Source organism: Phocoena sinus, chromosome X (genome assembly GCF_008692025.1).
Source record: "Phocoena sinus isolate mPhoSin1 chromosome X, mPhoSin1.pri, whole genome shotgun sequence".
Taxonomy (NCBI): Eukaryota; Metazoa; Chordata; class Mammalia; order Artiodactyla; family Phocoenidae; genus Phocoena; species Phocoena sinus.
The window spans coordinates 86,058,736-86,085,096 of record NC_045784.1 but is presented as its reverse complement, the minus strand read 5'-3'; the positions used below and the strand labels follow the sequence as shown (position 1 = coordinate 86,085,096).

The window sequence follows — 26,361 nt, the reverse complement described above, 5'->3', positions numbered from 1 at the left end:
ACCATTACCCACCACCATGATGATTCTGTGCCAGAGCAAGCAGGGAAAGATTAAGAGACGGTTCAAATAGGTGGGCATACATACAGTCAGCCCATCACTTGCAAAACTGTACTTTATGATTTCTGGCAGCATCTGACAAATGTGTCTGAAATAATTTGTACGATGATGATTGCTCAGGTAGCATCTTTGAAAGTGTTTTTCCACAGGACACTACTGGCATTTCGGATGACACAATTCACCATTCAGGACTGCCTCCTACTCCCCACCCACTACAGAACGTTTAGCACCTCTGGCTCCTACCTACTAAAAGATGTTAGCACCCTCTTCCCAGTCACTGTGCCAACCAAAAATGCCCCCCGGAGAGCCACTGCTGAGAATGGTTTCCCACCCTTCTCTCCTTGTGATCTACAACTACAATTTACTCCCTCTTTGCCAGTCATATGGCATATGGTCATACGATAGAGACATAGCATTACACTCATATCTCCAAGATAGAAAAATTATTGAGAACTTAACAGCTATATTATATAATGCCAAGTAGTATTATGACAAGCAAAGTTACCTACAATTATGTCCATTTATGTTTTAAGAATTTTAGAAAGCAGAGCCCCTTTGTAAATGCCCTCTCAAAATTTATGACACTAATTAAAAAGGATCCTAGGATTTTTAGAAAGAAAATATATAAATTATAAAGCACCTGTATTAGGGTGCCTAAGACTTACATTGCAAATTAGCCAAAGATTATAAATGCAAACATACTATTCTTAATAGAATTGAGGTGTTTGAAGAGGTTAACTATTCAAATGGAATTTCTTTATGATAGTGGTTCACAAACTTTAGCCTGCACCAAAATTATGGAAGCATTTGTTAAAACACAGATTACTGGGCTCCACCTCCAGAGTTTACTTCAGTAGGTCTAGGGTAGTACCTGAGAATTTGTATCTCTACAGGACCCCAGGTGATGCTGATGCTGCTGGTTCAGGGACCACACTTTGAGAAGCACTGCTTTACAAGATACTTTCACTACGCACTAATGCTCCATTTCCTTCTAAAAGTGATCAGACATACACGATATATGGAAGCACTGCAATAATGAATATGAAGAATTAAAAAGTTTCCAGGCAACTCCCAAGAAGCTTCTATTCTCCTAACAAAGTAGGAGATAACTATAGGGAAAAGAACATATAGAAAAATAAATCTGGGCTAATCTAACTAAGCCAACCACCAGCTACTTGCAGTTGGAGCTAAGGGATCCTTATCTTATAAAGTAAGAATGTGACTGATAATACAGGGAATTTGAACATCCATTAGATATTTGAACATATTAAGAACTATTAATTTTTAGGTGTTATACTGGTATCATTTTTCAACAGCTGAAATGATGTCTGGGTTTTGCTTAAAAAATATCTAGTACAAAGGAGGAGGAAAGTGAGGGGTGTTATAGATGAAAAAAAGTTAACCATGAGTTGATAACTGTTGAAGCCGGGTGATAAGGGTAACAATTGTACTATTTTCTCTACTTTTGAATATGTTTGTAATTTTCTATAATATAAAAAAAAATTAATGTTAAAAAAGAATACAGGAGAAGCAAAAGACTCTAGGTAGAAAGAGTCAAAAAAACCTGATCAGGCAGTTCCTTGAAATTCATTCAGGCTTTTACTTTCACTTTGAGGTTTCACATTTAACAGTAATGAACATAATGGAAATTCAGGGCTCTTTTTTAATTACGAAGTGAAAATAAATTAACATATATAAGCAAAATACATCAGAGAAACATAAAAAAAATCTGTACAGCAAAATTACAGATCTTCCTAGCCATCATCAAAATTGACTTCACATATAAGCAAGAATACATTTTATAAAATGAGCTAAACTGAATGGAAGTCAAAGTTGCAAGTTCTAACATCAGCTGGCCATTGTTTTGCTATATTAACTCTTGCAAGTGACTCAGAGGCTTGGGGGTTGTTTTCTGACTTATAGAATAAAACTTGAAGAATTAACTTTCCTCACAGGATTGTAGGGAAGAGTGAAAAGTAACAAAAAACATTTTTTTAAGAAAAGTACAATTAAGCATTTACATGAAGCAATTAGGTTTTATGCCACACTATTAAACTCCATATGCAAACAGTTTTGTAGAGATCAACTCTTAAGGAGGGTTGTAAGATAACTCACAGAGGACTGTTCACAGATTTCACGTGGATGTCCATAGAAAGCCACAACAGCCAATTCTGCAGTAGCTCTTTCAGACACTGAAGAACACTACACTGTGGACACAAAACAAAAAAAATCATCAGACATACCATAGTGCTGAGAACTAACAGACTAAACCAGAGGCTTAGAGGTGGAAGGGACTGTGGAGATAACCACATCCAATTCAGAACCCAATAGCTGCTTCTCCAACCTAATCGGTCACCAAGAGACAGATTAATGCAAGTACAAGTTTATTTTACCATTTTCTCTACAAGCCTGCCCCCATCTTATCCGTGAGGAACAGACTCTTGTTTCTTTAAATTATATTCATTCATAACATATATTACATCACCCACCCCTTATTATTTCCCCTCCGAGATCCTTTGAAGCTGCTACAGATAGGAGTTTCCCACCCTTTTCGCCTTGTGTCTACAACTGCAATTTACTCCTTTTGTTGGTCATAAAATTTATCTTCTGTGATTGTGGAAAACAAACAATCCTACAGTTTTTCCTTTGTCAGGCCTTGCCTTGATTTCCCAGGGACTCATTCAGATACAAAAAATATAGTCTTGAAATAAGTGTGCCTGGAACACTTGTAAGGATAAATCATAATATCTATAAATTTGAAAGCAATCCATACCATCCCAAAACCTAACACAGGAAACCCTTCTTAAATATCCTTAATAAATGATGGTCTAGATACTATTTATATTTGAGTATCTCCAGTGATAGAATGCTTACTGCTACTTCATAGCACAGTTCAATTAATATTTTTTTTAGGGACTTCCCTGGTGGTGCAGTGGTTAAGAATCCACCTGCCAATGCAGGGGACACGGGTTCGATCCCTGGTCCAGGAAGATCCCACATGCTGCAGGGCAACTAAGCCCGTGCGCCACAACTATGGAGCCTGCACTCTAGAGCCCGCGAACCACAACTACTGAGCCCACGTGCTGCAACTACTGAAGCCTGCACGCCTAGAGCCCATGCTCAACAAGAGAAGCCACCGCAATGAGAAGCCCGTGCACCACAATGAAGAGTAGCCCCAGCTCGCCGCAACTAGAGAAAGCCCATGTGCAGCAACGAAGACCCCAACACAGCCAAAAATAGATAAATACATAAATTAATTAAAATATATATATATTTTTAGAAAGTGACACCTCACATTCAGGTTATAAATATGTTCAAGTTGAAAGCAACCTTGGAATCACCTAAAACAATCTTCTATTTTGGTGTCAATTTAACACTTGAAAAGATATTCGATATTACTATGACATATTCAGAAAATCTCCACTCACCTAGTCTACCCCATCCAGCCTCCACATTAAAGGAAGGCATGAGATTCTTACGTTTATGAGAAGGCGGCATGGGCTTAAAACAAAAATGGTTGAGAAGCACAGCTCTACACTCCTAAGTTATGGTCTCCAACTTCATCTGGGCCCTTAATGAAGCTCAATAATCCTTTTTACTATATTTCTCTTCAATTAGCTGTCTCTCTCTCCCATTCTTTTTAATGGCTAAGCACATAACACCATCTTGAAGCCCCCTACTCAATTCTGTCCTCTACAATGCACTTCCTATTTTGAGAAATTTAACATTTTTAGGCACAAGTATTTCAATTTCTTGCTCTTTTTTCAAACTGTACAAATATATCTATATGTCCACCTACCTCTACATCCTCATCCCCAATCTTAGAGAATAAGTAGTACCTCCCAATCTCTTACCACCCATTCAAGCAAAGTCCTCTACCTAGTATTAAACCAATACCTTCATGCTTTTTCTGAAACCCTGCCACTGTCAATTATCCCTCATCTTTCCCCCATTTTCAACCTCTCCCTCTTCTCATCTGGCTCCTTGCATCCTATCTATAAACATGTGCAGGTTTTTCTCACTCTGGGGACAAAGAAAATTACAACCTTCCCTTGATTCAAAGCCCCACTACAGCTCGCTCTCTCTCTCTCTCTCTCTCTCTCTCTCTCTCTACCTCTTCTTTTTAGCCAAACTTTTGGAAACACAGTCAATACTCATTGTCTTGTCTTCATTTCTCATCAACTCCTCAACCTCCACAATTTGGTTTTTACCCCCACACTCCACTGAACCTGCTCACAAAGGTAGCCAAGACCTCTGTATTATCAATTCCAAAAGAAACTTGTTTTTGGTCCACATCTTTCTGGACCCTCTTGGTATATGTAGCAACATTATCCCTTCACTCCTTCTTGATAGCCTGTATTCTCTCTGTTTCTTTGGCACTACTGTTCTCCTGGTTCTTTTCATACCTCTTGAAAAGGTTCCTTCATAGACACCTCCTTTTCAGTGAGAATTAAACAGTGAGCATTCCCCTGATTTCTGTCTTTGGCCTTCTGTCTGTTTCCCTTCCTCTCCCCACCCCCCACTCTCAAATATAAATATATGCATGTGTGTATAAATGTATATATACTTATTAGGCTGGAACATATGAAACTGCCAATTGTCAAACATCTTTGACTTATTAGGTTAAACCTATTCATATGGTTTAACCTAATATTTACAGATAAATAGCGCTCTAGATTGGTAGAATAAGAGAAGAAATAAAGAATAACTGAATTAGAAGATCGGAAGAGAATCGCAGAAAGTTGCAAAATGAAGTCTCTGAAAATGTGTTATCTGGGAGAAGCAGTGTGTATTGTCATGTGAATGACATGACATGGTAAGGTACAAAGTTACAAATAATATAAATAAAACTTGAATCCAAGTTAATGTGATAGGTAATTATAAAGTACCAGTTGATTATGACAAACACTAACCAGGACAATATATTTTTCCTGTAAATGTGGCAAACAGTAAGTGATTTAAGGTGAAAAAAAGTTATAAAAGAAACATTAATTATATTGTCACTCTTTTAGAAAAGGAATAACCATTCTATAAAAAAGTGGCTCTCAAACTTAGTCCTGGAAGCCACAGTGGGTTTTTTTTGGAGCACACCGCAAAATAGAACAACTTTTAATTTTATTATATAAGGTTAGAACAATTTTATTAGCAGAAAATGACTATATTATAACACATAGTGGGTGCTCAATACACATTTGAGAAATGAATAAGTGTATCTACAAAATTAACAACCACAACAATCAAACTAAGTATGCTTAAGTTATTTCCCAGTTTGTTTTTATTAATACTCATTTGCCACCTGTTCATTCACTTTGTCATCTGTTACAGTTCAGGAAAATTACATGTAACAAAACCTTAAAAACAGAAGATTCTACACATTAACTTTGATTTGAATGATGCAGGACCTCAAGTCCAGGTCCAAGCAACTCCTGCTACAAAACACTGCTATAGTGTGGGTTTAAAACTGTGTACCACCAGCCACAGACTAATATTTCCTATTGAATCTAGGCAAGACAATTTTTTTACCTTGAAATAAATAGTTGATGTAAAGAAGAGCCGTGACAGATGGTCAAAAAGAAGTGGTTTCACCTCTAAAAATAATAAAAAAAAGTATTCAATCCTTTTAATTAATATTACATTAAATTAAATGACTCCAAATTTTCGCGATACATACCAGAGAAGCTACTAAAAGGAATCCAGCTCACAAGTTGAAGGAACTGTGATCGACAACAGAGGCCATCCCAGAGAGGAAGGCTCTTATACAGGAATGCTTCACAGGAATAAAACCCCTCCTGTAACACAAGTTGATAGTAAAACCTTGCATGGAATTCTTCAGTTGTAATTACTCTTGAAACAACCAGTTTACTTTGTGCTATAGTTGTTTTACCCTTAGACTAATGTTTTTTGTCATAAATATAATTAAAAGCCTTGGATTAGGTGTCAGACTTTCTCATAAAAAGGATCAGATGATTAATATTTGGATACATTACCATCTTTATCAACATAGTTTTCAAACACCATAAAACTTTACCAATTGGAAAGAAGGTAAGAAGTCAAGTTATGGAATATTTTTAAAGATAAATGAAATTGTATTATTTTGGAGTACATGATAGTCAATAGAGTGTATACAATGTTGTATAATAAGGCTGGAATTTCATTAGGGGCCATAGACCAAACCCAAACTCTGGGCAGCACCATCTGGAGAGGCCTGAATGTCTAGGCTGCCTCTGTTTTTACCAGAGTGAAGATCCAGGGTTTTCCCTTTTAACTTTGTCGTCCTGAGCCTTAAATAGTGGCGTGCACCAAGACTCTATTCTGGACCTTCTTTTCATGACATGAATTCTGTGGACAATCTCATCTATAACATAGCTAAAACCACCACCTATATCATGAGGAGTCCTAAATTTCTGCATCTCTAGCCCAAATCTCACTCCTGAGCTCTAGGCTCATTATCTAACTGCCTACTGGACCTCTTAGATATCCCACAGGCATCTTTCAAATCAAATATATCTTTCCTTCCTAGCCTGCTTTTCTTATATTCCCATCATCATCCTCCCAAACAGGAAATCTAAAAAATCAACCTAAATTCATCCTTTTATCCTCACCACCATTATCCACACCCAACTTCTAATTCAATGGTTTCACACCATACCCTTAAGATTTATTCAACAAACATTTATTGAGAATCTCTTTTGTATCAGGTACCAAGTTGAACACCCATACATGAAGAAAAGTTAGACATGGTTCCCACCTGTCAGAGCTCATAATGTTTGGAAAAACAGATGCTGAAAGTACCACGATACAGGTAAACACAGAGAGCTAAGGAAGCACGTAGAACAAACATCTAACCCAGACTGAGTAAAGGCTTCTTGATGGTGCTGATACCTGAGTGGCAGCTTAAAAGTATAACTCAGGGTTACCCAGGCCAAATAATTAATTGGCTGGAACATATTCGACAATCAAAAAATGTTTGTTGATTATAAGGACACAAGTAGTGACCCTATGAGATTTATCTTACTGGCTAATTCAATTAATTTAATGCATTCAATTACATCTTCAGTTTGTTCTCTTAAATTATAGACCTTTCTCTCTTTTTTTGGGGGGTAGGGGGCTCACGGGATTTTAGTTCCCTGACCAGGGATTGAACACAGGCCCTCGGCAGTGAGAGCGCTGGAGTCCTAACCACTGGACAGCTAGGGAATTCCCTAGACCTTTCTCTCTTATTTGCATAATTTAACAAATTCTTTCTTCAAATCCAACAGTACAAAGATAAACGACAGTGCAACTTGGCTCTATTTATAATGAATTTTGAATTGAATAAATATTGTTTACAAAAGATGTCAAGCACTAAAGAAAAGGTTTTTAATGGATATCTAAATAAATTAAGAAGTGGTGGGACTTACCTGGTAGTCCAGTGGCTAAGACTCTATGCTCCCAATGCAGGGGGCCTGGGTTCGATCCCTGGGTTCGATCCCTGGGTTCGATCTAGTTCATCAGGGAACTAGATCCTACATGCCTCAACTAAGAGTTCGCATGCCACAACTAAAGATCCTGCATGCCGCAACTAAAACCCAGCGCAGCTCAATAAATAAATAAATATATATATATATATTTTTTAAATGGTGAAGTGTGTAGGAAACAAGCAGAATCTTACTTGTAAGAAGCATTCTGCCTTGAGGATAGTGTCCAGGAAGTTGGTAAATTCTTTTCCATGTTCATAATTATTCACCTTGTACCAAATACATTCTGGAACAAAAATATTAAACATAAGGCTCCGGTTGCACAACACTAAAAACTACACAAAACATAACCACCACAACTCTAAAGTGACAAATAAATGACAAATATAAACAAGCTATCTGTCTCATACATCCTAGCCAACTCACACTGGAGACTATAATATATATATGGAAGTGATAGTGTGATGTTTCTCAAGAACTTGGTAATATAGGGGGAAAGCTTACGGTGAAAAAATAAACTAGTAAATGTCACATATAATGAATGTGATTACCTTTATGCCACACAGTAATCCAAAAGACTATAAGTGTATGAATTAAAAGTTTGAGAATGCCTAAACTTCGATTAGGGTGAGCTGGGGGTAATCTAAGGGTGGCAGAACTTTAGTTAGTGGAAATCTAACAAACTGTACCATATCCTATGTAAAGAAAGACTGAGTAGGAAAAGGAGAGTTACCCTGGAACCGACTAAAACTGACCTTAAACACTTGAATAGTCAGGATTTACTTATCCAGGAAAGAAATAATCTGGTGAACTCAATACTATGTTTAGAGAAATCGACCTCCTTGGAGGAATGAAATGATCAGGCTTTACTATGGCCTGGATGAAAAACTCCCTCACTGCCTTTTCCTTCAGTTCTATAATTAAGAAACTTTCTGATGACTAATGTGGCCCCCATATATATTGATAGCAGAGAGGAGCTATTCTAGTCGCAAACATGAAAATTTTGGTCACCAGAATTACTTCTATCATGAAATAAAAAGTTGACATTCTGGCTTACACAACAGTCTCTGAGTTTGGTTAGCATTAATCTGATGGCTCTGGGGGCTTAACAGCAAGTTTCTGAACATACAAAGATGAAGAGGCCTTGGACTGTGACAGTCATCAAAGTAGAGCCACCCAGTGAGTTTTGGTGGCCATCCAGCAGTGTTTCCTTAACAATACACCTCCTTTCTTACTACCCCTTAAAATTACAACAACAGCAGCATTCAGGCTCTGAATACATGATTACCGGAAAAATAATTACAGCATATGAAGGCTCCTCCTGTCTAGAATTTGGCACCCTTTTAAAAGAAACCCATTTGTAAACCGTCTTATTCCTTCTTCATTCATCTAACACTTCTAAGTATCAATTTTTACCTTCTTGTAATGTTTGACTCAACCAGTGATAGAGCCTCAGTAAGACTGACTCATCTCTGACACAGTTAATATAGTGTAGTAGCAGAGAGTTGTTCAGCACTGCGCCCATCTGAGAAGGCAGCTGCAAAGACAGAACAATCAGTCAACTGTAAGTATATAAAAAGGAGATCAGAGCAACAAGGAAATCATCAGATAGGAAATATATAACAAAAATAAAGGCCATGAAGATCAAATGGAAAATGCAAATAAGCACATGGTCCAGTCACATACCTCTAAGCAATGGATGTTCTGTAAGAGTTGAGGGAAGCTTTTAAGCTGTTCCAGTGGAAATGATCCATTGCTACTGAAATAATCAGAAAGACTCATCCCCTTTTTCCCACTTTCTTTACTGTAGTTACCGGAATTTAGCACTGGTATAACTGAGTGAGAATTCCATTTCTAAAAAAGAAAGATAATAAAACAATCTATCAATGGACTAAGCAGATTACAAACTATAAATGTAAAAGCACTTGTTAAGGTGGTTTAATGAATGGAGTCTGAATATAGTTTGCATAGAATACTGGGTAATTAAAATGTACTTAAATATTTATAATCTCTTCCAACATCTGAATGGTTATTGTTTGAATTTAATAAAAGAAGACTGTGCAAGTCACTTGGGGTTTTAGATACTTACTCTTTTTATAGGATGGACATTAGCTAACATCAACTTTAGAGGTTCTGGAGGAAGTCTCTGATTCCTTTGCCTCACAGCAAGTAGAGCTGTCTTCCACAGATTCTCTGAATTCTTAAAATAGATCTATAAATTTGAATGTAAAGTACACGAGAGGAGGTATCCATAAGTCGGAGCAGCATAAAACCTAAAACTCTTCATTAATTGAAAGTATATTAATTATGAAATATTTTACACCCATGCAAATCCATTTAAGTTTTTTTTCTAATCAGCAATCTATTACATTGAATGGAATACATTGAATGGAATCAAAATGAAGTGCTAATCCCTAAAAAAACTCAGAAACAGCGCCACAATATTAGATCTTAAAACAGTATGCTATAAACATTTTAGTCCAAATCTATAAATTAACTTACTCAAAACAACATATTTCTATATCAATATGACTTACTGCTCCTTAATCCCTTACCTTCTTCCTCATAGGCAAAGATACAGAAATCAAAGTAGGAACAAAGAATTTATATAGTGACAACAAAGCCTGGAGATGAGGCTGCATTCCCTGAAATAAAATAAGAGTTTCAATTTTCAATTCTGTGGCCAGTAAGAAAAAAAAAAGTAACAATAAAATAAAAAGATTAAACATATATTCAGACCCTAATTTTATTATGTGATATAGCTATAGGAAGATGCTATAGAAAATCAAGGAGTAGAAACTCAAACATTTAAATCAACTATCATAAAGCAACCCTCGCCAACTTGTCATCTTCTCTTTTATGACCTTTTTCCATATTTTACTTCTTCCTTATATTTTCTCTCTTCTTCTCTGCCCGTGCCTTAGGCTTACCAGTCATATCTGCTAGCATGGCTTACTCTCACTGGTATAATACTCAGGACTCAAAGTTTACTCATTCTTGATTTAGACAGGAAGGTGGAAGGACAAAAAGGGAAACCAAGAAAACAGAGCAAAGGAAATATTAATACCTTAGCATCATGATCCTTGGAAAATTCACTAGGATATCTAACAATTAGTATGCAGAAGTCAAACAGCTTGATATAACTGAAAAAGTCTTTACAAAAACATTAATTTTATGACAGAAGTCCTTACTGCTGGATACCTGTGTTTGATATATCTGGCTATCCAGAGGAAGCATACCACTAAAATTCCAAGGAAGAAACCAAACTGTTTTACTATATTACTATTTTATTGAATCAACTACTATACAAAATAAGGAAGGCAGAAAATGGGGATTAGAAATACAGTATTCCTATTTTATAATAGCTTCCTGAAATTAAATTTATGATAACAAAACCAAAATGACCCAGGCTATCTATGCTGAAATATCTTCTGATCTCTGTACTCATTATCAATTAGTACCAGAGTGTTTGCTTTGAGTTGGAATGTTTTTGAAAGAGCAAATACTTAGGAGTGGAGAGACCTTTAGAACTTATTGTCTAGTTAACTAAACCTATCTTTATTGTTAAAAAGTTAACATTTTCTTAAAAGAAAGAGAGAGAGAGACTTCCAGTTAAACATGGCATACTGAACATACATGTTTAATTCTGGGTCCTCATAAAGCCCCACTAAAAAGTAAAGGAATGGAAAAATGCATAAAGCACAAGTTCAAAGAGAACAAGAAGGCAGACAATAGCACATGTGAGGTCTCAACAAGATTTTGGAACCTCAAATGAAGATGGACAAACAATAACCAATTTAGCAGAATAGAGAAAACGAAAGCTAAGGCAGCAACAGAAAAAGCCTCAAAAGCAGCAGATTCATGCTTGAGAACTCCCAGAAAGACTCAGAAATTTGAGCGATCAGATACCTCTGAAAAGTGGAGGTACAAGAGGGCTGAAAAACAGAAGGACTGGTTGAAAGCCTACATAAGAAGCAGTTAGAACCCCAAATTCCTTCACTACACTGGCAAACATCAGGGTTTTACTAACTGAAGATAAAAGCTGGACTCATACAGTTTGCAGAACTGAGGGAGTATACCAGAACCTATCCCCAATCTTTTCTACTGCTTAAGTCCCAGAGTGCTAGTAGCCAGGTTTATAGCCCTGTGGCAAGTAATTTTACATGTCAACTTTGCTGGGCCATGGGGTGCCCAAATCAAATGTTCTGGGTGTTTCTGATGAGATTAACATTTAAATGGGTGGACTCTTGAGTAAAGCAGACTACCCACCATAATGTGGGTGGGCCTCATTCAATCAGTTGAAGGCCTATACAGAACAAAAAGACTAGCTCCCCCAAGCAAGAGAGTATTCTCCACCAGACTGCCGACTGCCGACTGTCGATGAACTCAAACTGGAACATCAGCTCTCTTGGATCTCCAGCCTGCAGGCCCACCCTACAGATGTTGGACTTATGAGTCTCTATAATCTTGTGAGCCAATCCCTTATAAAAATCTTTCTCTATATATACACACATCCTAGTGGTTCTGGTTCTGTTTCTCTGGAGAAGCAGACGAATACAACCCCTAGTCAGGAAACAGGAGAATTTTTATTTTATTTTATTTTATTTATTTATTTTTTGGCTGCGTTGGGTCTTCATTGTTGCACGTGGGCTTTCTCTAGTTGAGGCGATCAGGGGCTACTCTTTGTTGCGGTGCGCAGGCTCTAGGCACGCAGGCTCAGTAGTTGTGGCACACGGGCTTAGTTGCTCCGCGGCATGGGGGACCTTCCCAGACCAGGGCTCGAACCCGTGTCCCCTGCATTGGCAGGCGGATTCTTAACCACTGCGCCACCAGGGAAGTCCCCAGGAGAATTTCTTAGGAAAAGTGACACCATCATCTGGGGAATTTCCCAATGAAACATCAAGATCCTACAATGAACAAGTCCTGCTCACGTACACAAGTTTCCAATGACCATTTTAGTGCCTTATTATTAAATATGGGCAAACAATGTTTACCAGGTATTTGAGGAAAGCCTCTACCATGAAAGACCAAACAAACAAGAAAGGAACTCCCCCTTCCTTTTCCAAAGACTGCTCTCAAAGGGCCTGGTGCATATAAGATAACAACGTGCCTGCTCCACTTCCCTCTATTCATACTTGCCACCAGAAAGACAATTTCTCTGTTCTGTGTCCATCATGATGGGAAGTTATGGGGCACGGATGGGTATAGAGGGGACACATGCCTTTGCAGGTATCAAAAATTCACATACCCAATACATTTGCTTACATGGGCTGATTATGCCTGTTACCATTTTACATGTTCAGTTACATGTGAGCATGGCTATGTCTTCTAGGCTCGGTACTGCTGGATGTGATCAAAGTCACCAAAATCCAGCTTATCAAAACAATTTTATGAATGTATCTTTATAAATAGGCATTGATAATGGGGTAATTTAGTAATGTACTATATAGAATATTAATAATGAAGCCATATATTTAATGTCTGGGTTAAAAATTTTTAGACACTGTACTGAGTCATTTTTATAACTTGAACATATACTTGTCTCAGTTAATACAAATCAACAAGATCTTATTTATGGTAAGATTTTCTTATTCCATTGAATTGTTTTGCTGTTAACATGGAAAAATGTACATCTTTTTCATAATTTCTATTAATGTGAAATAAAAGTAAATTTGGACAAAAACATTATCATTACTATCCTCAGAGAGCTACGAGAATATACTGCACCCAGAGAGCCAAAATAGGAAGCTATAAAACAAGAACAATCATTGAATTGTACCAACAGGAAACCTCACAATGGAGAAGCACACATGTGCGCATGTGTTTGTATTTTTCATGAAATTTGAATGCCTCTACATAGGTTATGCAGGCTTCAACAGTTAGGCATAGGCACTACAACTTCCTATTGTTTTACACCCAAAGCTTCACAGACTTCTGTTACCTGGCAGGTATAGTGGAAATAACAATGCAAGAGAGCTGTAAGGACAAGAGATAAAAGTCAGGGAATATACTGAAGTTTAAGTATCCAGAAAAGAATGTTTTCCTAGATCACAGCCACAGAATAGATAAGCTAGTCACTTTAATAAAATAAAGTAGTCATTTTTGACTACTCCCTAACACTTACTTTCCAGCCATACCAACCCAGTTCCGTAAACGGTTTCTGCTATTTGGTATCGACCTGGCTTTGCTCATGCTGTTCCCTCTGCCAAGAGTGCCCTTCTCTTCTTTCTTGGCCTAGTTAAATTCTACTCACCATCACCACTCCTCCTTGACCCCAGTCTGATTCTGATTTTTTATTTTGTTGACTGAGCTCCCCAGGCAATTAAGTTCCTTGAAGGTAATGACGCATTCGATTTTACATCCGCAAAGCCTAGCTCGGTACCTAGCACAAAGTACACTGGCCAGTCTTAGATCTTTTCAGTACTCACCATTTTGGCCTGAAGATCAAGCAGTTTTCTCACACGAAATGGTTTGACTAGAAAAGGCAAAGAAAAGAATTACTAGTCTGTGGTTCAGAATAAAAAGAAACCTTGTTCAGATAGCTTCTCCTTACAACACATTAAGAATATAATTACGCTGTTCAGTTAAGCCATTAAGCAGATGCTCTTAGATAAAAGTACTAAAAAGAAATTCCACAAAACCTTGTCATAGAACTAATGCTAACAGTTAACTTTATAAAGGCCGATACAAACGCTAATTCCACAGAGTGAATGTAATACAACTGGAATGAGAATACTCACCATTCTCTTTTTTGGTAAGTAAATACAACAAATGGCAGACATAAGGGCACTGTCAAAATATAAAAAATAAAAGAAAAAAAATGACAATATATCTTGAACAGAGCAACAATGCATTTTCCTCAAATGTCAATCTTATACTAAGAAAAAAGGCTTTGGGACTTCATTGAACAATAGTTCTACAAAGCTTCTCTTTTTCATACTAAATAGTAGTGATAAAAAAAAACAATAGTTTTAATTGGCATCCCTTTATGCCATTTTAAAGTTATTTTTGGAATACAACGACAATGCAGACAATTTGAAAACCAGAAAAAGATTCTTCTACCTAACAAAAATTCATGTATTCCTTCTAGTAGGTCCATATTTATTAAGATACAAACTTAAAATTTCCCACTTAAAAGTGTTTTCCCATGTTACTTGGTCTTCAAAATGATCATTTTCAATGATCTTAATATTCCAGTGAGTGGATATACCAGAATTTAATTAATCATTTAGCCCTCAGTTTGGCAAATATCACATAATAAATTTGTTAAACTACTAAATGATTCCTTGGTTCCCTTATACCACTTCATTTTGAGCGTCCATTTGTTGAGGTTTTATTCTAGATCAGGGGTCAGCAAACTACAGTCCACCTGTTTTTGCAAATCAAGCTTTACTGGAACACAGCCGCAGTCACTCATTTATGTATTGGCCATGGCTGCTTTCTCACTACAACAGCAGAGCTGAGCAGTTGTGACACAGACTGAGTGGCCTGCAAAGCCTAAGATATTCACTATCTGGCCCTTTACAGGAAAAGTTTGCTGATACTTGTTCTAGAAGAAAACTAGAGTAGAATATCTTCAGGACCAGAGGGTGGCAGTGTTTTTCTTTCATTAAAAAAAAAATGATAACCGTAAAATAAAACAAAAAAAACCCCAATAAATTAGAGTTCATTAAATTAAGAATATCTGTTTATCAGACAAGGAAATAATACTCTATTGGAGGAATGGGTAAACAACAACCTGTGGGTCAAATCCAGCCCACTGCTGGTTATTGTGAATAAAGTTTTATTGGAACACAGTCATTCATTTATGTATTAATTGTCTGTAGCTGCTTTTGCACTACACCAGCATAGTGAGTACTTGTGACAGTATGGCACTCAAACCTAAATATTTACTACCTGGCCCTTTAAGAAAAAAATTGCCAATACCTGCTTTAAACGTTAGGAAACTGAAAAGGTAAATTATTAAATAGGACTAGAGAAGGCAACAAAAGCAAAGATTTTCTTTAAACAAACTCATATTTTAGTAGTCTTGATTCTAAACTTTGAAGTACAGCATTCTATATTGCCACTCCTTTACTTAGAAATGGGTTGATAAAGAATGAACATACTTGTAATAAGTGTGGATTTATATATAGGATCTTCTTGTTTTTAAGGAAAGAATACATGCCACATTGTACACAAAATATAGTAACTTTCAGTAAAAAAAACCCAAAAAACTCACTGCCTCACATCCCTAGGATATGAACCATTAGCAATATGTTGGGTATGAAACGAGTGCCACCCTAGGCCCCAGCATTCTATCTGACATTCTCCTTTAATCACATCTAGAAAGGAAAAATTCATGTGCATCTAAGACTTTACAATTGCTTTTCTGGCAAATAGTTAACCACCACATCTCAGTCACTACAGAGTCAGGCGCCTGCCAAGTTGTGACTTTTAATGCTTTTAAAAGTTAGGATCCCTATTTCTTGATCTGGGTGATATTTATACAAATATGTTCGGTTTATAAAAATTAATTGAGCTGATAACTTATAAGTAATGTTGTGTATGTATACTTCAATAAGTATTTTTTAAAAGATAGAAAAAAAGAAAAGAAAAAGAAAAAAAGCAGGCCCCCTTCCCCTCTGCCATGCTGAGCAAGAAACTCTCTAGTCAGCATCATGAAAACTACTCAAGTATATTGCAATTATTTGACAAACATTTATGAATAGCTCCTATTCATTCATTCACTCATGAAACAAGTACTTATTAAGCAGTGGATAAAACAGACAAAAAGGTCTGCTCTTATGAAGTTTACAATACTAAATACCTGGGTTATAAGAGGCTCAGTCCCTGCCTGGAAGAACTCCTAAGTATGTATCCAAAAGAATTCTAAGCAGGGACTTGTACAGGCACTTGCATGCCAACGTTTACTGCAGCATTATTCATGTTAGCCAAAAGGCAGAAACAACCCAAGGGTTCATCAACAGATAATGGATAAACAAAATGTGGTATAAACATACAATGGAATACTATTCAGCCATAAAAATGAAGTTCTGACACATGCTATAACATGGATGAACTTTGAAGACACGCTAAGTGAAAGAAGCCAGACACAAAAGGACAAATACTGGATGATTCCACTTATATGAGGCACCTAGAATAGGCAAATTCATAGACAGAAAGTAGATTAGAGGTTCCCAGGGGCTGAGTGGAGGAGGAATGGGGAGTTATTGCTTACTGGCTAGAGAGTTTCTGTTTATGGTAATACAAAAGTTTTGAAAATAGATAGCAGTGATGGTTGCACAACATTATGAATGCAATTAATAACACTTAAAAATTTATAACCATTAATAACACTTAAAATAGTTAAAATGGTAAACTTTACATTATGGAAAAAGGATAACAGGTTAAAAGAATGAAGTACTAATACATGCTGACAACATGGCTGAATCTTGAAAGCATTATGCTAAGTAAAATAAGCCAGTCAAAAAAGACCCCATATTAGGGACTTCCCTGGCGGTCCAGTGGTTAAGACTCCGTGCTTCCACTCTAGGGAACCTGGGTTTGATCTCTGGTTGGGGAACTAGGATCCTGCATGCTGCGCAGGGCAGCCAAAAACAAAAAGAAAAGAAAAAGAAAAAAAGACCCCATATTGTATGATTCCATTTATGTGAAATGTCCAGAATAGGCAAATCTCTAAAGACACAAAATAGATTAAGAGTTGCTTAAGAACCTCTAAATAGGAAGATGGGGGTGATAGCTAAAAGGTATGAGTTTTTTTTTAATAAAGTGAAAGAATGTCACAATAAACAAGTCACATGACTTTTTTGGTTTCCCAAGAGGTATGAGATTTTTGAGGTGATGAAAATGTTCTAAAACTGACTCTGTTCATGGTTGAACATATCTGTGAACATACTAAAAACCAGTGGATTTTACTGAGTGGACTGTATGGTATGTGAGTTACATCTCAACAAAGCTGTTTTAAAAAAGTATCCAGCGAGAAAAGAAATGACATACTACAATTAGACTGATTCGACAACAATGGAAAGGAGCTGCCAGTGCAATATTGTCAATGTCCTGAGAGAATTTCACTGTCACCCTAGAGTTCTACACACAGCAGAACCAATTTTCAAGAGCAAGGGCATAGTAAAGATATTTTTAGGCAAAGACAGAGTTTACCATCAAAGATTTTACTGAAAGAATATTCTAGAAAATGAGCTCGATTGAAGGTCTGAGATGCAAAAACAAATGATGAGCAAAGATATTGGCAAATATGTGGGCAAATCTAGACAAACACCAACTGTGAAGAAAATAATGTCTACTGTATGTGTATGTGGAGGAGGATGGAGAAGAAAGAGCCAGAACTAAAACCAGATAATACCATATAACCTGGGAGGAGTGTGATCAGAGTTAAAGCATTCTAAGGTCCTTGTATCATTCAAGATGAAGGTAAAGATATTAGTTACCTTTAGACTTTAAGAAAAAAAATTAAAAATTTAAACTGAGAACATTATAAAGTTATTAATTCACTAAAAAATAATAAACCCATTATATGCTAGATGACATATTTTATGAAAAATAACTACATTTTCCAAACAAAAGAAAAACAGTAAGAAGGATGACACTGTTTTACATTTTACACTATATATGCATGTTAAAATAGGTACAATAACAGCTAAAACAACACATACAGAATGTGTAATTTCCAACCAAGAATGGGAGAAAACCACAATCAATCCAAAATAAGAGGGATGAGGGAAAGAATCAGAAAAAAGCAGATCATTTAGAAAGCTCAAAATAAGATATTGATATTTCAATTCATTTCTACTGTATCAACAATCACTACAAAAGTAAATAAACTAATTTTCCAGGTAAAAGTGAAAATCGTCAGACAGGATTTAAAAATAAAATCTAGTTACGTGCTATTGAAAAGAGGCATCTAAGGGATTTCCCTGGTGGTCCAGCGGTAAAGAATCTGCCTTCCAATGCAGGGGATGCAGGTTCGATCCCTGGTTGGGGAGCTAAGATCCCACATGCCATGGGGCAACAAAGCCCACACTGTGAGCCTCAAAGAGACAACCTGCCCGAGTGCCACAAACTACAGAGCCCATGTGCTCTGGACCCTGTGCGCCACAACTACAGAGCCCACGCACCCTGGAGCCCGCGCCACAACTAAAGAGAAGCCTACGCACCACAACGAAGAGCCCGTGCCGCAACGAAAGATTCCACGTGCCGCAACTAAGACCTGATGCAGCCAAAAATATAAAAAGAAAATAGTTTTTTAAAAATAAATAAATAAAAGGGGCATCTAAGACATGAGGGCAAAAGAAGATTTTTCAAAAAACCAAAAGATGGTAATATACCAAGCAATATACTAGCCAATGTCAATATCAAACGAAATGACTAAAACAAAAAGCATTTCTAACAAAGGGCAACTCCATGATAAAGGTTTGATTCAGCAGGACAATATATGAAAACTATAATTGTGCATATACCTAATAATAGACTCAAAATATATAAAGTAAAATTTGACAGAACTTTAAGGGAAAACTAACAAATCTGCCTTCATAGTGGGAGATTTTCAACATACCTCACTCTGTAATTGATAAATGGGCAGCAACAACAATAAATCCATAAGGATAGAGAAAATTTCAATTCCAATAACCTTCATCCCCTCACCCTACTTCAACAACTCACCCCATTGTCACTCTGCATCTTGTCATCACATTGAACCATCCCCTCCTGAAATCTTAAACTCCAATGCTACAATTTCTATTATTCCAGTTTTTAACCCCAATACATTTCCTGAATGTCACCAAGGCATCCTGAACCTCAGCTGCGTGTGCTCCCAATCTGCCCTGTTTTGTCTTCACCTTCTCCCTTTTCTCTCTAGACTTCCTGATCCATCGGCGGTCACTCTCTCGCCTCCTTGTCCCACCCTGGAGAAATTACCTATCACAAATTCGTGCTCCCTAAACTCATCTGGGCCTTCAGAACTGTGTCTCTAATCTCCTATTTCTATTTCCACCAAAAGCTATTTCAAAATGTATACTCTCTCCTCAAACATAATATTCTATCTTCCCATCCTCATTCTCAGCAGAAGACCTTGCCTCCTACTTAAGTGAAACTTTGAGGAAAAAAACAATCACTAAAACCACTGGCCAGGAATTCCCTCAATCATCTCCCTTACTGGCTAACCCACAAATTTATTGACATCAACACCCATGTCTCTTCCTGTTGAAAACAAATTCCTATGACTTTAACCCTGATCCCCAGTCTCATTTTGCTATCTCTCCTTTATACTCACATGGAACTCTGTGGATACTATCACAGGATTTATTCACACTGTACTTATCTTCTCTCCTACTACATTTAAAGACCTTCAAGGCTCAGCCTCTTACTAGATAGCTTACCTTAGCAAAGTTATGTAACTTTTCCAAGCCTCAGTTGTCTCATCTCTAAAATGGGAATATCATTTTCCATAAATTCTGGCTCTAGTCACGTGACTCTGAGTAATTATTTGACTTCTCTGTGCCTCAGCTTCCTCATCTCTAAAATGGGGATAAAAGTGTATACCACAGGGCTTCCCTGGTGGCGCAGTGGTTGGGAGTCCGCCTGCCGATGTAGAGGACGCAGGTTCGTGCCCCGGTCTGGGAGGATCCCACGTGCCGTGGAGCGGCTGGGCCCGTGAGCCATGGCCACTGAGCCTGCGCGTCCGGAGCCTGTGCTCCGCGGTGGGAGAGGCCACAACAGTGAGGGGCCTGCATACCGCAAAGAAAAAAAAAAAGTGTATACCACATAAGGCTGGCAAGAGGTTCATGTGAGTTAAAACCACTTCTTATCTGGTGTGTGTTTTACACTTAAAACACATTTCAGTTTGGCCTAGCCACATTCCCAGTGCTCACTTAGTCAAATGAAGTTAGTGGCTACTATACTGGTAGCACAAGTGTAGAAAATAGTAGGTGCTCAATAAAATTTTTTTTAGAATACTGATGTAAGAAAAGAACTTTCAGACCCTCAGAACTGGGAAAAAAATATTTTACATAGTCTAACATTTCTTTCTCTACATTTTAACATCTCTGAAAACAGAACTAATCCTAAAATCCATATCATGTGATAGCTTTAATGGCAGCATTCTATTGTAATGGTTCATAAGATAATGATGCACCTTAACACTAATGGCATCTTAGAGATGATGAAATACTGTGTATATAAAGTATACTAGTGCCTGGCATATAAGCCTCATATAAGTTAACTATATGAGGCTTATAGTTAACTTATTCTTACTCATATTTGTATTTCTAATACTAGTTCAATGCCATTCATATTATGTGGTTAATAAATGTTCATTGAGTGAATTTCTAAAGGATGTAGCTCAAACTTTGTACATCTAAAGCCAAACATATGATATTCCTCCCAAAACTACCTCCTTTTCACAAATTCCCTTTTACGGTCAAAGGTACCATCATTCTGAGTCATGCTGCCTTAAAAACTTGGATCTTTATCTCTTGACCCTTCCCTTAATCCAATATAGGTAGCAAGTCAATTCTTCCTTTACAATTTCCCCTAAAATTTGTCCTTTCAATTTTTTATTCCCCTTAGTCTAGGATAGTGATTCTCAAACTTTTTGGTCTTGGGACTCTTTACATTCTTAAAAATTAGAGGACCCCAAAGAGCTTTTGTTTATCTGGTTTTATATCTGTTGATATTTACCATATTAGAAACTAAAACTCGGAAATTTTTAAATGTTTACTAACTCATTTAAAAAATAAGCCCAGGGCTTCCCTGGTGGCGCAGTGGTTGAGAGTCCGCCTGCCGATGCAAGGGACACGGGTTCGTGCCCCGGTCCGGGAGGATCCCACGTGCCGCGGAGCGGCTGGGCCCGTGAGCCATGGCCGCTGAGCCTGTGCGTCCGGAGCCTGTGCTCCGCAGCGGGAGAGGCCACAGCGGTGAGAGGCCTGCGTACTGCAAAAAATAAAAATAAAAATAAGCCCATCACATGCTAACAATAAATGAAATATTTTATGAAAAATAACTATATTTTCCCCAAAAATGACTTAGAGTGACACAGTTTTACATTTCTACAAATTTCTTTAATGTTTCTGACTTAATAGAATACAGCTGGATTCTCTGCTTCTGCATTAAATCCGTTACAATATGTTGTTCTGATTGAAGTACATGAAGAAAAGCCAGGCTCACATAGATATGTAGTTGGAGAAGAAAGTAATATTTTAATAGCCTTTTCAGAAAATCGTGGATATTAGTCTTTGATACTTCACTAAAACTTGGTAAGTGATAGCCTCTTAGGGAACAGCTGCAATGTGGAATCTGAAATCTTATCAATGAACCGTCTTTGTACTCTGTTCCATTAAAATTCATTGATATATCTTGCACTTTGGATGGCTCTTTTACCCATGCATAATTTCATATCATACTTGATAATTTGGAAATTAGCTATACCAAGCTTCCAAATATTGACACATTTCATTATACAATATCTAAAAATCACATTCATTAATATTGCTACCATCCTCATCAGGAAAGTCTTTAAGTATTGGGAAGCTGTCAAGTTCACAGTGGCAGATACAAATTTTCCAAACTTGTAATTTTCGCTTAAAAGCTCAAATTTTATCACTGGCAAAAAACAGTGTCAGTTGTTTTCTTTGAAATGACCAGCTCACTTTGTGCATTTTCAAGAAAATATCTGCCAAATACCCAAGTCTGAATAACCACAGTTTATATGTCAGTCACTCTTTGAAGTAAAAATGGTATTCTGTGAAAAAAGCAGCTGGTTTAGCTCACAACTCAATCACACAAGTGCTTTTCCTCAGGACAACTGTTGTACTTTAGTATGCAGAAGGGATTTATTTGTACTTCCCATTTCATCAAACATAATATTAAAGATGTGTCTCACAGGTTGAAGTTTAATATAATTAATGAAGTAATTTTTACTGCTTCATTTGGGACAGTATTAAGTGAAACTAGCATTTTTGTTTTTTACTGCAGTGAAGAACACAATGACCACTAGTACAGTCTGGCCCCACTGCCCTTATTTGTGCTAAGGCACCAGCAGTTTTATCCACCATCAGTACAAATGTCAACACAGTGAAAATAGCTAATAACATCTTGATATTGCTATAAAGATAACTTGAACCACTGAGACCTCCTGAAAGGTTCTCAGGGAACCTCAAGGGGTCCACAGAGTGTATCTGAGAACTGCTAGTTTAGGATGTCATCATCAAGTTAGTCTCCTAATTAGTCTTCCTGACTCTAGCCTCCATCATAATTCATAATGTTTGGCACTACTAGATACAACTTCCTACAGTGTTGCTTTCAACATGTTCTGCCCCAAGTTTTTCAGTGATTTCCCCACTGGATATAGGATAAAGTTCAAATTCCTTACCATCACATTTAAAGACCTCTACAACTTTTCCTCACCCAACTTTTTCAGCCTTACCACCCACCACTGCTTGACACCAATTGTAATTAAGTCAATCTGATCTATTTAAGGTCTCCTGAAATACAATTTACACAGTTCACAACTTTGCTTGAAATATTCCTGTCATATCAAACATCAAATCTCAAATCCTACTCAACCTTCACGGCCTAGCTCAATGCCTACATACTTTATGATGCTTTTTCTAATCACTCTGGTTTACAGTGTTCTTTCCTTCCTGGGAATATCACAGCAATTATTATCCTCGTGTTAACATATACTGTATTTGATAATTTAATTTATACATTATTTAACTTTATCTGCTTTCCTTAGTCCTCCAACTGGATTATAAACCCCTGGAATATGGAAACTCTGCTAAACTTTGAATCTTCTACATTGCCTCGATCAATACAATGAACACAGTCAATTTTTAAAAAATGAAATCAATGAATGAATTCCCTTTCCAGAAGCAAGAGGAATTCAGTTAGATGAATGGTTCACATGGTCTGTGAACTACTGATGGTCCTTGAAAGTCTTCCATGTGGACAGTAGATTGATTTCTTAGAGTTATTAACGTTTTCAATGGGAATAATTATGCTATTTAATCAAATTCAGCCCATTGGCATCTCATGAAAAGTAATCCTCTCCTCATTAATTCTGATGAGGTTTTCACAGTGTTAATCAAGAAACTGGAAACCATAAACAAGACCAAAAGACAACCCCTCAGAATGGGAGAAAATATTTGCAAATGAAGCAACTGACAAAGGATTAATCTCCAAAATTTACAAGCAGCTCATGCAGCTCAATAACAAAAAAACAAACAACCCAATCCAAAAATGGGCAGAAGATCTAAATAGACGTTTCTCCAAAGAAGATATACAGATTGCCAACAAACACATCAAAGAATGCTCAACATCATTAATCATTAGAGAAATGCAAATCAGAACTACAGTGAGATATCATCTCACACTGGTCAGAATGGCCATCATCAAAAAATCTACAAACAATAAATGCTGGAGAGAGTGTGGAGAAAAGGAAACACTCTTGCACTGCTGGTGGGAATGTGAATTGGTACAGCCACTATGGAGAACAGTATGGAGGTTCCTTAAAAAACTACAAATAGAACTACCACATGACCCAGCAATCCCACTACTGGGCATATACCCTGAGAAAACCATAATTCAAAAAGAGTCATGTACCAAAATATTCACTGCAGCTCTATTTACAATAGCCTGGAGATGGAAGCAACCTAAGTGTCCATCATCGGATGAATGGATAAAGAAGATGTGGCACATATATACAATGCAATATTACTCAGCCATAAAAAGAAACGAAATTGAGTTATTTGTAGTGAGGTGGATAGACCTAGAGTCTGTCATACAGAGTGAAGTAAGTCAGAAAGAGAAAGACAAATACCGTATGCTAATACATATATATGGAATCTAAGGGAAAAAAATGTCATGAAGAACCTAGGGGTAAGATAGGAATAAAGACACAGACCTACTAGAGAATCGACTTGAGGATATGGGGAGGGGGAAGGGTAAGCTGTGACAAAGTGAGAGAGTGGCATGGACATATATACACTACCAAATGTAAAATAGATAGCTAGTGGGAAGCAGCCGCATAGCACAGGGAGATCAGCTAGGTGGTTTGTGACCACCTAGAGGAGTGGGATAGGGAGGATGGGAGGGAGGGAGACGTAAGAGGGAAGAGATATGGGAACATATGTATATGTATAACTGATTCACTTTGTTATAAAGCAGAAACTAACACACCATTGTAAAGTAATTATACTCCAATAAAGATGTTAAAAAAAAAGAAAAAAGAAACTGTACAATAAGTGACTCAAAGGACCCTGTTGAAGTGGTTTAAAAGGGAAAAGATGGCAATCATTGCTCTAGATCAGCAAAGAGACTCCCATGTGAACTCAATTCTATCTGTTACAATTATTTCCTTAAAAAAGATATAAAGCAAATGCATTAAAAATTTTATTTGTTAATCTGAGAGACAGGTGTAAAGATGTTTTTTATGTTACTCTTTACACTTTTCTATGTGTTTCATATATTTTAAAATAAGTAAGGAAAGTGGTGTGGCACTTTGAAGCACATATGGTGCATCGATATACAAGCGCGTACCATTTGATCGATGCATGATGCTGTCCCGTTTGTACTTACCAGTGCATCATCTTGCAATGAAGCAAAAAAGAAGCCATAGAGCAAGTTAATTTGCTCCTTGTGATCAATGAAGTCAAACATTGCAACCAGCCAACGATAAAAAAGTACCTATTGAGAGACAAAATGCTTATCTTTAGAGAAATATAACTTGCAGAGGAGAGAGCTTAATTTCCCCCTCAGGGCTGTTTTAGAAGCCTCTAGCACAAAGAAGGATAATAAATTTCATCTCTCAGTAAAAATTTCTGTTTGAACAGACTCCTTGCATCAAGCTACATTGTTCCAAAACTACAGGCTTTGCACAAAAGGCCACTGCCATTACTCCATAAGTGGCTCTTCCTTGCCAGCCCTTAAGTAGTTCTGAAGGACTTATCATCAAAGTGTTTAAAAAGATTACCTTGGTGCTACCAGAACACTTGCCAACACAAAGCCAAGAGACCGCCGTAATCACAGAATCTTCTGATATTAGAGTTGCTGGAATCATACACTTGAATATCCGAGTGTTTACAGCACTCCCTGGAAAGCAGACAAACTCTAAATCAAACTACATTTTGGGATCTTGACTGTTTCCTTACTATTATTAACTCTTAGTCCTAAAAAGTTCACTTCACATTGAAGGCAATAAAATAATATTCAATATATCTTATCATCATTATAAAACATAGTTTGAAACAAAAATGTATCTTTAACTTTTAAAATAAACTATAAAGCAAATTCTTTGGTTCTAATATTTTTATCTAACAAGGGAGGATGAGTACAGGATTTCTTCTTGGCATGATGAAAATGTTTGGAAATTAGATAGTGGTGATGGTTGCACAACTCTATGAATATGCTAAAAAAAACAACAACCCTGAATTGTATGCTTCAAAAGGGTGAATTTTATGGTACGTGAATTACACCTCAAAAGAAGTCTTTTACTCCTAGGAAAATTTCAAGGACTTTTTAAAATGGCATAATAGATTCTGATTTATTTAAAGCTACTCTAAGATATCTTGCATGAGCTGCTACATTTAAGAATAAATAGATATATTTCTAGTCTCCATTCCCCCCCCAAAAGTGGGAAGGATAGCAGAATCAAACAACTATACTATTAGCTGGTAGTAATATCATTCTATATTGGTCCAATCTTTCCATCATATTCTCTTGGCTTCTATGCTATCCTCCCATCTGCTAATAGAAGTGAGTTTGCAAGTAGTTTTGTGTATACCCTATGTCAACTTCTGCTTATTAAGGCTTCAATAATTAAATATACATATAT

The 26,361-nt window shown here is 36.9% G+C and overlaps 1 protein-coding gene across 6 annotated transcripts in view; it reads right to left on the bottom strand.

The window, feature by feature from the left end:
- CENPI (centromere protein I) overlaps window positions 1–26,361 on the bottom strand; it is a 48,097-nt gene that overhangs the window by 15,628 nt on the left and 6,108 nt on the right. For 5 of the 6 annotated variants that reach the window (XM_032620825.1, XM_032620829.1, XM_032620827.1 and 2 more), the window contains 12 exons: window positions 25,501–25,619; window positions 25,107–25,214; window positions 14,255–14,303; window positions 13,943–13,989; window positions 10,070–10,159; window positions 9,604–9,726; window positions 9,201–9,368; window positions 8,931–9,051; window positions 7,709–7,800; window positions 5,729–5,846; window positions 5,581–5,645; window positions 2,173–2,264 (listed from right to left, as the gene is read on the bottom strand). In XM_032620825.1, coding sequence (XP_032476716.1) covers window positions 2,173–2,264; window positions 5,581–5,645; window positions 5,729–5,846; window positions 7,709–7,800; window positions 8,931–9,051; window positions 9,201–9,368; window positions 9,604–9,726; window positions 10,070–10,159; window positions 13,943–13,989; window positions 14,255–14,303; window positions 25,107–25,214; window positions 25,501–25,619 — 1,192 coding nt within the window. Of the gene's footprint in view, window positions 1–1,629; window positions 2,265–5,580; window positions 5,646–5,728; window positions 5,847–7,708; window positions 7,801–8,930; window positions 9,052–9,200; window positions 9,369–9,603; window positions 9,727–10,069; window positions 10,160–13,942; window positions 13,990–14,254; window positions 14,304–25,106; window positions 25,215–25,500; window positions 25,620–26,361 lie in introns of those variants that run through there. The other variant, XM_032620830.1, reaches the window with a different exon arrangement.